The 11,992-nt window shown below is 40.2% G+C and overlaps 1 protein-coding gene across 1 annotated transcript; it reads right to left on the bottom strand.

The window, feature by feature from the left end:
• Nucleotides 1–2,230: 2,230 nt before the first annotated feature.
• On the bottom strand, nt 2,231–11,122 carry LOC127227479 (membrane-spanning 4-domains subfamily A member 6D). Its single transcript, XM_051191829.1, has 6 exons — nt 10,976–11,122; nt 9,662–9,796; nt 7,241–7,297; nt 5,063–5,275; nt 2,876–2,977; nt 2,231–2,338 (listed from the first exon to the last, which is right to left on the bottom strand). Exons 1-6 carry the CDS (start codon nt 11,120–11,122, stop codon nt 2,243–2,245), a joined length of 750 nt encoding a protein of 249 aa, XP_051047786.1. The 3' UTR covers nt 2,231–2,242.
• Between the last annotated feature and the right edge of the window lie 870 nt (nt 11,123–11,992).

Here is an 11,992-nt window from a genome sequence, read left to right as displayed (position 1 = left end):
GTGTTTCAAAACAGCCCCAATGATATGTAAGTACGATAAAACAATTGGAGACTGGGAAGGAAGAGGCTGGGAGAAAAAAAGAGTGTGGAAGATGAGTGGATTGATACTGTCCTAGTTCTGTTTCTGTTGCTGTGATAAATATCATTACCAAAATCAACTTGAGGAAGGAAGAGTTTATTTTAATGTACAGTTGTAGTACATCATGAAGTTAAGTCAAGGCAGGAAATGGAAGCAGAAATTGAGGCACGGGCTATGGAGGAATGCTGATTTCTGACTTATTCTCCATGGCTTAGACTGCTTTTTATACCATCCAAGACTATCTGGCCAAGGGTGGAACTGCCACAGTGAGATTAGACCTTCTATATCAATTGTCAATCAAGAAAATGCTCCACAGACTTGCATATAAAACAATCAGTCCCCCCCCCAACTCTCCATCTCTTCCCCCTTCACCATCTCTTTCCATTTCCTACATTATATGGGAAGAATACAATAGACTTTATCCTAGACTAAGGTTGAATAAATGCTCTGTACAATACAATCCTAGGTTTACTGTTAACTCCACTTCCAGTATTTGACTATGAATGGCTTGAAGTTAAGAATATTATTTTCTTAACGCTGATGATCCCAGAATCAAGTATCCTTCCTGATACCATGTATTGCTAAATATTAAATGTTCATTCAAATTCATTTTAATCGACATTTTTATCTTGATGTCATTTCTTTTGGTTTTGTGGATAGTATTTACAATAGAAAAAGAAATGGGAGTGTTCCCTTTCTTCACATCCTCTCCAGCAAAAACTGTCATTGGTGTTTGAGATTCCTTATCAGAAGGAGCCCTTATAGGTTTAAAAAGAAATCTGGCACTAGGGAAATGTCCAGAGATCCACAAGGATGACCCAAACTAACAATCTAAGCAATAGTGGGGAGGCTGCCTTAAATGCCCTTTCCCCTTAATGAGACTGATGACTACCTTATATGCCATCCTAGAGCCTTCATCCAATAGTTGATGGAAGCAGAAGCAAAGATCCACAGCTAAGCTCTGAACAGAACTCCTGAGCAAAGAGGTCAAGACCATGCTGAGGAAACCCACAGAAACAGCTGACATGAACAAAAGGGGAGCTCACAGACATCAGTTTGACATCTGGGGAACCACCTTGAGACTGAACCAGGTCCCCTGAACATGTGTGTCAGTTAGGAAGCCTGGGCAGTCTATGGAGCCTCTAGCAATGGAACCAGTATTTATCCCTAGTGCACAAATGGACTTTGGTAGCCCATTCCCAATGGAGGGATACTCTCTCAACCTGGACAGGGGAGGGCCTAGGCCCTGCTCCATATAATGTAACAGATTTTGATGATTCCCCCATGGGAAGGCCTCACCCTCCCTGAGGAGTGGATGGGGTGGTGGGATGGAGGCGTCGGTGGGAGACATGGGAGGAAAGGAGGAAGAGGAACTGGGATTGATATGTAAAATAAGATTGTTTCTAATTTAAATAAAAATTTATACAAAAAAAAAGAAATAGGAGAAATATGCATGAGCAGGAGAACAAATACGGGCACGAACACTGGAGAAACGTTAAAATATACACTTGTTCCTTTATATTTTGAAATAAGAATACAAGATAGGCCAATTCTTTCTTAGTAAACAATGAGTATTCTTGGATAGCTTTTCTGGAGCAACTTTTTGGTTGTGTTTTGTGAAGAATAAAGAGATTTTTTATCTTGACGTGCCGACCATTAGTGATATGCTGTATGCTACAAAGCAAAAACAAAACCACACAAATGAAATATGCAATTACATATAGACTTTATTTGGAGGCTGACAGCATTATGTTCTTTGAGATTTTGTAGTACTTAGGAATAAAATAGATACAGCAAAGTCACATGCAACATACATAGATTGAAATCACAGGAATTGACCTGTACCTCCTGCAATCAAGTGCAAAGGATAAGGAGAAATGTTGCCCCTTTGCCCCACCATGAGCCTCTGAAACATTCTGCTAGTTTTTTTGAGAAATGTCTATGGCTCTTTGACCAGTACATAAAATTGGAAAGTGCAGGTATGAACTTTGGTTGAAACAAAATCAAGAGCATGTTACTGAACCCAGCCATTCAACACATTTTTCACAGTGGCTGAAAAACCAACATACATTTAAAGATATTTAAGCTTTGCTGTCATGCAATGGCTGCCTTTCCTAAATTATACTAAAGACTGATCCTCTACTACATAATTTCTACTTAATTATTAAGAAGTCAGAACTTTCCCATATTCAGGGTTACAAAGTGACTCTGACGATACACTGCATTTTTTCTTTGAGTCCCGGGACAGGAAAATCACATTCTAGAAAAAAAGAAAATACATCACCGTTCAGACTTTCCTCAAATTTAACTGAATACATGTACATCTGTCTTTATCTATAGATAAATAGGTACAGATATAAATATAATTTCCTTTGAAATTTTACATGGATGCCATCTCTATTCAAAGATGGTGGTGCTGAGAGGAACATCAGGGAGTCACTCCTAGAGAAAGTGTCCCTGATTCCAGAGAGGCAACTAAACTCCAGCATTCTGAGCACAGGCAAATGCAGTGTGATGCCAAGAGAGAAATTTAACTTCCCCACACTACTTACTGTTTATTTGTGAAAGAAAGGACCAAGCTATATGTGATGTACAGCCATTACTAGTCCAGGTATACCTCATCATCTATACATCTGTCTCCTCTCTCCATTATCCACTGAGGTTCCCTCACTGTGAAAACCACATGATGTACACTTCAAAGTAGCTCACTATTCTACCAGATATTCATAGTGGCATTAATTAATATATCCCAGGGGAAACACCAGACAAGATTCCGAGAGGCCTCTAGCATACTCACCCCAGAGAAGTCAGAGTGACCCTGGTTCCACCACACAATGGCAGTGATCACCGCCAGGCCAAGCTCCAACACAGTGCAGATCAACATCAGTGAAAATGTCCCCTAAATTCAGGAGAGGAGAGGTTGGAGTGACTGAGTCAGCTGAAGTGCCCAAATGCCTTGGTGGGAAGTGACTATAGAGAGGAAACCATCTCCACTATCAGAGGGCAAAAAAGAACACCAACAACAAGGGAAAGGGATCCTCCCACACCTAGACTTACATGGATGTCTGGTCCCTTCATTCCTTCAGGGGAAATGGGTGAAAAATAAACTAACTCAACAAAGCCATTTCTGTCACTGATCTCACCAGTCTTGGGCAGGGATCCCTGACCACACTGTTCACTCAGTGAGGGAGCAGAGAAGTGACTGGCAGGACGGTGTCAACAGCTCCTGCTCTTGGCTCTCTTAGAGTGAGGCTGGACAAGTCTCTGCTTCTCTGGCTTCTCACGTGTGTGTAATAATTTTTCCTCCACACAGTCTTGTGAGGGTTAGTGAGGTTCTGACCAAGCTAGCTCTCTGTAAAAGTCAGCATCAATAGAAACTTCTTCCTTGGGATGTGTTTCTTTTGCCTGTGTGTGTGTGTGCGTGTGTGCATGCGTGTGTGCGTGCGTGCGTGTGTGTGTGTGTGTGTGTGTGTGTGTGTGTGTGTGTGTGTGTGTGTATGATGGTCAAATGCAGAGTGACAATATAGTTTCTACAGTCTTTAACATCACAAAGCAACTGGAATTAGGGCTTCGGTTGAGAACACAGAGCCCAGGACTTCTGTCCTGATGTGATATTCATGAAGGCTGCTTGATAGGAAGGAAGACAAATGTGGCGCTATAAACTCTTTATTTGTCTTCCCACAGGTAGGGAGGAGATGGAGCATGCCTCCATTATCTAGGCACTGTCCCAGCAAGCACACTCAGCCACTCTCAGGCTTACAATGTGAAACTATGCCATCATGTCCTCGTACTTTGTAGTCCACACAGATTCCTCCTCAATGCTTCAGGCTTCTAAAGTCAGGCTTAGTTATTCCTGATGGTAATGTACTCCCTTGTTCTGCATTCAATCTGCACATACCCTTTCTCATTGTGGTTTCTTAACTAAGGAAGACACCTTGAGCCCAGCTCCATAAGGAGCTGAGAAAGCCTGAGGAGTTTGACCATACCTGACTGTCTGGCTTATCAGACTTTTATCACAACAGGACAATGAGTGTCCTTCTAAATATGATGGCATTTCCTCACATCAGTGTCAGTGAGTCGTCTCTGATTCTTTGTATTTCTTTTCTCCTCATTTAATAAATCTCAACTTTTTGAACTACATTGGAAGTAGCAGTGAGGTCACCTCCACAAAGGCTAGGTGCTTCTTGTTAGCATAGTTACTGGAGGGAGTAGAAGCCCTGACATGTCTTCCTCCACCCTCCCAATCCTTGTATTTCCCATACTACATCTCTCGGTTGATTGGCTGAGGTTTGCTCACCTCACTCCATTGCCTTTACTATGCCCATGCACCAGTTTTCGTCATTGGCATCTCCCGATCACCTGCTTTTTTTTCTGGTATGTATGCCTGTCTTCATTCAACACTCCATGAATCAAGACTTTTCGTTTGACAACCTCATCTTTTATACCTCTAAAATTGCAGTATCTTCTATAATTCTTAAGAAATGAAAAAAAATGTGGTCTTTATAGTTTTATCATCTACTTAATTTGGTAATTTCACCTAACCTTTTGCTATTACTACATGATTCCTTTGTGTAGCATTTCAATAATATGCTCATTCTTGTCTCTGTCTTCCATGGCTCTAGCTTTATCCTAAATGCACAAACAAGAATTAAAATAAAAAGCAAAATGCATATGAAAATGCCATAATGAAACTAACTTCTTTGTATCTTTGTTTTAAAACTAATATTTTCTTTATCCATTCTTCAGTTGAGGGGCATCTAGATTGCTTCCAGGTTCCTGCTATTACACATAATGCTGCTATGAAGATAGTTAAACAGATGTCTTTGTTGCATGGATGTGGATCACTTGGGTATATGTCTAAGAGTGGAATTGCCAGTTAAAACAGAACCAAGAGAAAATGAATAGAGAGTTTCCAATCTGGGAGCAGAAGAAACCAGCTGTCAAAAATCTTTAAAAACTGGAACAAGCATATTGAAATACTTACAGTCAGAGTAGCTTTGACCTTGAAGCAGTTCTTGTCGGATAGATTTGGGCGAAGGTAATGATAATATGATGTGGTTGTGGCTGGCTGTGGTATTGCCATCAATTTACACTGCTGCAAGGCAGAGTCTAAAGAAGCCAGGTTGGTGGACAGGATAATGATGCCTGTGAGAGCAAAAAGAGCACTCAAGATGCTCAGGGCTAGGCTTCTGTGAACCTAGAACGACAACACACATCTCATATGCCTCTTTTTCAATGCATGACAATATTTCTAACTGCTTGTCTCCTACAGGATCTAAAAATACAATCATTCTTTTCTCTATGCCCTCTAAGTATCTACAAACATGTGAGCCCAGAAGGCAAACTGTGATTAGATAAATAGAATCCCATTCCAGACAGCACTTCAGAGACAGAAAAATAAAATAGTCTTCCTAGTATCTTCATTTACAACCACAAGTAGACTCTAAAGAAGTAAGCCTGAAAATTCCCCAAAGGAATGTAGATAAAGGTGGAAGTGTAGATGCTTTATCTCTCAACATCTTCAGTGATATAATTTGAATCTGACATGCCACCAAAGCTCATGTAGTGATGACCTAATTTCATTAGTGATAGTATGAGCCTTTAGCTAGCCTGGTTGAAGGTTTGCCATACTGTGTTTCCCTACATGCTTCTGCCTCTCTGCTGGTTACAAAGGAATAGAGCCAAACATCCATGCCCCAAATGTGAGCCCAAATAAACCTTTCCTCGTCATACTTTTGTTGCAGAAAACTAAAACTGACTCATGCACTTAGAAACATCCAGGAAACCTTCAGGAACACATGGGAGTGGCAAGTAAAGCAGTTAAATTCTGCCCCCTTGGTATGCTATCTCTCTCTTAAAAGCACAGGCACCTTAAGATAAATGTAAAAGGATGGTTCTTAGCATCAACCAGGCCCTGGAGTATGTACACCCATATCACTGGCTATACTAAATGCCAGGTACAGAAGGCAGTATTCTTTGTCAACACATGACAACAGATAATATACCATGTGGAAACATCGTGACAAAGAAAGAAACAGGACCAGATTTCCCCAGACTCCCAGTGTCCTTGAACACTCAGTTCCTCAGTGACTTTCCACCAATGGTCATCCTGGATCTCATCTCGACAACATTCATGAGGTAGGGAGATAAATAAACTGGTCTCAGAAGCAGTTTCTTTTCTTGTGTGACCTATAGAATAGGAGACTTGAGCTAAGATTTTTCTAAAATTTATGGACATGAGTTTGAAGGTACTGTAGTATACCCAATTGCTATATACAATAGAGTATAGTTTGGTCAGAGAGGGCACTTTTCTACATTAAACGGGTCATTTAGTTCTGTTGCTTTGGAACACTAACAAGTGATATCCTTGGACTTCTTGAGGAATTGCCACAATCCAGATGCTAAAAGCAAGTTCTGACTAAAGTGTATTTCATAAGTGATATATCAAATACAGAAAAAAATTCTCATGTAAAAACAACATGTCATCTGGTTTTCTTATGGTTTTTTAATTTATTAGGTGAAATTATATGGAAAATCTACAACAGATATACCTTTTCTATAAGTCTTTTTGTACTACTACTACTGAAAAAATATTATTTATTTATTAATTTTGCAGAAGACTATTGTCTTGTTTTGATAAAATTGACTCATGTGATCAGCCTGTGGGAGAAATGAAACGTTTTGGCTCATGGGTTCACAGGTTCAACCCATGGTTGTAGAAAGGAGTTGGAAGATAAGGAAAGCTCACATTGCAGCAAATAAGAGAGAGAAAAGCTGACATTTCCATATCTGGATCCTCAGCTTTTGGGGTGAGTGGTCCCAGAGATATGATGCCTAATCTCCATGTTCCCTTATGCAATAAAGATGATGATTAAAATGAACTACAGGACCTGTTACCTATGAAACAGCATCATAAGGAAGCAGAATTTTTGTGTGACATTCGTGGACATTGGTCATGAGTATCATGCAGACTTTGATTTGGGGCACCATGATGGGAAGAACACACCTTTCAAGGGTTATAGAGAATCCAGATTTGGCTCCTAAGTCACAGAAACAGCTGCTCGAAACTTAGCTTCTAACTCTCAATATGAAGAAACTGGCTTGGAAGTATTCTTACTAGGTTCCATCCTCATCAATTGTAGGTTATGGTTCCTGTACTCACCAAAGGCTTAGTCGTCTTCTTCTCTGTGATGACAGACAAAATTCCAGAGACAACAAACTGCCCAGAGAAGAGGAAGACATTATCAGCTCAGTTTGTATGTTTGGAATGGCTGCAGTGTTACTATCTAATGCTTATGAAAAACTCCATGGGAAAAGCCCTGATAACAAATGACCAGTGATTTAAGACGCATGCAGATGCATATCGCGGTAAATTAGGATCCAGGATAAACAAATAGGCCGAATAGATGTTTATTCAGGGAGAAATAACTTACAACCTAGACAGATGAACACCAGGAAATTCAACCCAATCCTCTCCTGTCCGAGTCACGCCAGAAAGAGAGCACCTTTCCTGGCCCCCTCCGACCTCCTTCCACAGGTCACTCCGCCCATGGCTCCACCCCCCAATGGGCGTGGTCAGTGCCACAGAACTATCTCACTACAGATGCATATATTTGCCCCTTTCCCTATGTGATAGCTAGAAAGTTTTGAGAAAAAAAACAGATATGAACATGAATCTATATCATTAAATTTAATTACTACCTTAAAAGATAGAAAATGAGTATTTTTAATGAGAAAAGAAAATTTGGGTGTCAGATAATTGAAGAAAATGCAAGATAACAGTCTAGAAAGAAAAAAATTACAAGGGATATCTGTTTTGGATTTGTGCCACCATTAATAAAGGGATATCATACTTGCTCAGTGGCATATATTAAACCACATTTACATCTCTGAGCAAATCCCACTTAACCATGCTGAGTAGTCTTTCCCACGTGCTGTCATCAAAATACTGTTCTAGTATTTTGATAAAGAATTTCGAAATTACATTCTCAGGAATTTCACTGTTACTTACATTTTCTTATAATATCTTTGTCTGGCTTTAATATATGAATAACACTAGCTCCCAAAATTGGTTCTGAAGTGTATCCTTCTCATTCTGATTTTTGTAGGAGTTTGAAAATGATTTAAACTAATTCCTTTAAAAAAAGGCAGGGGGTGCACAGATTTATTAACTACTGTGCAAGAGCAGAAAATCAAATTTTAACTAGTAAATTCAGAGAACAGGTGAATGAGAACAAAAGGCAGAATGGTTGGAAGGCATGGACTCTTAAACATTATTCAAAAAAGTCAAGCAAAACTATTTGCCAAGATTCAGTGGACATAGTGAAGTAAAATAATAGAATGTTTCTGAAAATGGATTTTTTTAAAATGTAAAAAACATCTGATGTTGAAGTTCTCCAGGATTTATTGACATGTCCATATATATAAGTGATTCTGTTCCTTAATTGTGTTGGGAGACTGAACCCAGGGCCTTGTGTGTACCACTCAAATGTTCTACTGCTGAGCTACTGCACCAGTTCTAAGTACATGTTTTTAATGCTAAGCTGAAGTCAATCAAAAGACTTCTCCTATGTGATGACAGGAGAGAGACCACAGAATGGAGAGGCAGAGAAGCTAAAGGATAATAAACAACACCATAACGTCCTGAAATGGGTTATTTGTACAGAGAGCTGATGTTGACAGTACATGTCTGTCCTGAGACCTGACAAAATGGTGCTGCAGTTCCGGCATCACTTAATCACTCTTCATCCTGGCTTCAAGTAGATCAGCAAACATTCCACAAGAGTCTTGGACAACCGCTATTAAAGTCATCATGTAAAGTCATCACAAAGGAGAACCTAAAGGGTCTGCATGAGGAAGTCAAGAGGACAGCTGGAGGTCCTCAAATGGGCAAAAGAAGGGTATTCTTGAACAACTGACGAAGTCATGTGTTGCCATGAGACGATTAAGCAGGAATTGTCTGTACCACAGAAGGAAGGGTGGAGGTGGGGGATGCATTGAAGAAAGAAATGTAGGAAAGGAAAAGCTGTTACTGAGTGGTGGTAAGCAGATGGGAAGCCACAGTGACAGGAAATCTCACTTGTGTTTGAGACTCACCCACGTCAAGCTAAAGGAGAGATGTCCTCTGAGAGAAGGACCTTCTTGTCCTCCTGACCCCAGGCATGGAACAGTCTTCAAGGAATCTCTACCCTATCACCCTGAATGCCTCCAACAAAGCCAAATGAAAACATTCCTTCTGCCCAGTGATCAGTCCATTGGGTGTCACTGCACTACATAGAAAGCTCTAGATCATGTGGATCTCACTTCCTGGGTGTTTTACTCAACCTATAGAGGTCACTAAATTCATCATAACTTAATAGGTGGGTTGAAAAGATGATATTCACAAGAAATGCTTATTTGAACTAGATGGAAAACATCTTCAGAATGGTGTGACCTCTGCCCTAATACTCTAGGACTTTCTGGGGATGACACTCAGAAAAACAAGATCTATCATCTACCCCTTTCTCACAGTAGCCAGAAAGTGAGCTAAGTGATATCTCCCTCCTCTGTTCTCCCACCTTGCTCCCTACAAAACTGTACTTACAAACAAGGATCCTACAAATGGGTAGCCAGATTTTAACAGGACAGAAAACACTGGGGTAAAGTGTGGGGTGTTAGGAGCAGATGCCAAAATGATGCCCAGACACAACACCATCACACCACACATGACCTGGATCGCCTGCCAAAAGAAGGGAGATGGGGAATTAAAACCAGCAATGACAAGAGGAACCTCTCCACCCCTCCCATGGTTATCATGTATTGTCACTATTAACACACAGGCACTGTAAAAGTTCTGGGGTGAAGTGTGAGGAAGTGCATTCTGGAGGGTACCTGGTTCTGCCACAGTCTCAGGCCACCTTCAGGTGTTTATGTTTATGAACCCCTGTCATGATCAAGACCCTTCCTAGCATCTCCTGGCTGAGTCTGAGGCATGAGTTCATGGTTAGCAAGTCTGTTCCCTTTTATGGGAACAGGAACCATCTGAGCCCCTCTTATCACCTATTGAGTCCAACTCAACACAACACAGAGCTAGGTGCTCTGTCCATCTCCCCCAGCCACTTTAGTCTGGATTTCCTTTCTCCCCCTTCATCTTAGAGTCTCACAGCTCTAGTTACATTTAGCACCTTTATTACCTATCTGTCACGTGATCCTCATAGGAACCCAAGAGACAGCTTGCTTGAGGCAAGGTCCCAGTTCCATCAAGTTCAGAGACTTGTTCTCATACAGGCTCTCCATGATCATCTTAGTGCTGAAACAGTACTGAAAACCACAACTCAATATTTTACCCACCCCAGTCCTAGGTGTATTCTTTCTCACTCCCTTGACCCAACAGAATTTAAAAAGTCATTGATGAGCACAGAAAAGGTATCATCTCTGCATTTCAAAGGAAATGATCAAGGAGGAGAAGGGCCTTCTTGTATCCCTGGAAGTGACAGCAAAGATTCCACTGAAAATCAGTATAGATTACTGAACAATTGATGAATATAGTGTGTGCATGTCTATGTCTACATATGTGTGTTTATAATATATACACATATGTATGTATGTCTACACACAAGGTAACTATTTACCATTATATTCACAAAGAAGATATTAGAAAGTACTCTGAGAAACAGAATACAAACCAATAAATTGAGAAAATATCAATTCATAGTCAAAATTAAGGTGCAAAATCTTCATTCTGTGGAAAGTCCTGGGGAAGATAGAAACTGCTTTCCAAGGGGCTTCCACTTATCTCAAGCTTCTCTGTAACACTCATTGCAAAAATCATGCTAGCAGTGGAACTCTGGTCTCAATATCAAGTATGTCACTGTCCTCTGCCCTCCAGCCACCCCAGACCCTTCTGAGTTGCACTTACCGCCATCACTTTGACCTCTGCTCTCAGATGTTTCTGCAGGCTGCCTTGCCTTTGGTGAACAGGCTGAGGGTTGTCTGTTTGGGGAAATTTTATCTCATTTGTTGAAATCACTGTGTCAGTCTCATTGGTCACTACTTGTGGGATCATGATGGCGTTTCCACGGCTGGAAGAGAAAATAGACATGGCTCTTACTAAGAACTGTGAACTCATCTTCCACTCTCTGATCTATAGGTGAGTATTTGTATATTCCAGGGGAAGAAACACTAACAATAGAGAAATGGAAAGCCCAAAACTTTGGAGTCAGGAAAATTCTTTTGTGTTTGACAAAGCCTGTCAGTAAACACATACATAAATGGACAGCAACAACCCCCGGAGTTCCCAGTGTGCATAGCCAAATATTTACACAAAAGTTAGAATGAAGCTCTCAAAATGGCTCAGTGTGTAGGTAAAGAAGTTGACTCCAAGGCTGAAACCTGAATAAAGAGAGGGTCATTACAATCTGACCCTGACCTGCATGTTTGCCTTGAAACATGGTTGTGTGTATGCATACACATGTATACACACAAGCAACTGCCAAAAAAAAAAAAAAAAACTTCCATCATGTAGCATTCTTCATTTCCTTGCTGCTATCATGTTTGAGTGCACTGCCTCTTATTTTTGCTGAGTTTAATCTTTGAGATATTCTACCAATGTTGAGATACAATTAATATTCAATCTTTAGTTTCCTCCACTTTATATTACATACTACTCAAACTTCTGAAAGCTCTTTGTTTATTTTTTATTTAATAGTAATATAGTTAGCATTCTCCCAATATATTTTATCCTATTTTAGAGCCCTCATAGTAACTTTCTTTGTTAGTAATGTCATAATCAGAAATGAATTTTAGGAGTAAAAGTTTAATTTACATGTGGAAATAGCACATGGTTTGTATAACACATGGTTCATTTTCTTGATTGTCATGCTCAGGTGACTCTGTTAGTCATGAATGTTTTCCAATGCTACATACCACTCAAGGT

Source organism: Phodopus roborovskii, unplaced genomic scaffold (assembly GCF_943737965.1).
Source record: "Phodopus roborovskii unplaced genomic scaffold, PHOROB, whole genome shotgun sequence".
In the NCBI taxonomy this organism is placed as follows: domain Eukaryota; kingdom Metazoa; phylum Chordata; class Mammalia; order Rodentia; family Cricetidae; genus Phodopus; species Phodopus roborovskii.
The sequence above is the reverse complement of the archived record's forward strand: the minus strand, read 5'-3'. Positions and strand labels throughout refer to the sequence as shown.

Excerpts from the sequence above, each read along its gene's own strand:
- LOC127227479 (XM_051191829.1), bottom strand. The coding sequence starts at position 11,122 with ATGATCCCACAAGTAGTGACCAATGAGACTGACACAGTGATTTCAACA. Across the intron at positions 5,276-7,240 it reads AGAAGACGACTAAGCCTTTG|GTTCACAGAAGCCTAGCCCT; the intron begins GTGAGTACAGGA and ends TTGTCGTTCTAG. Across the intron at positions 2,339-2,875 it reads GTCACTCTGACTTCTCTGGG|AATGTGATTTTCCTGTCCCG; the intron begins GTGAGTATGCTA and ends CTTTTTTTCTAG.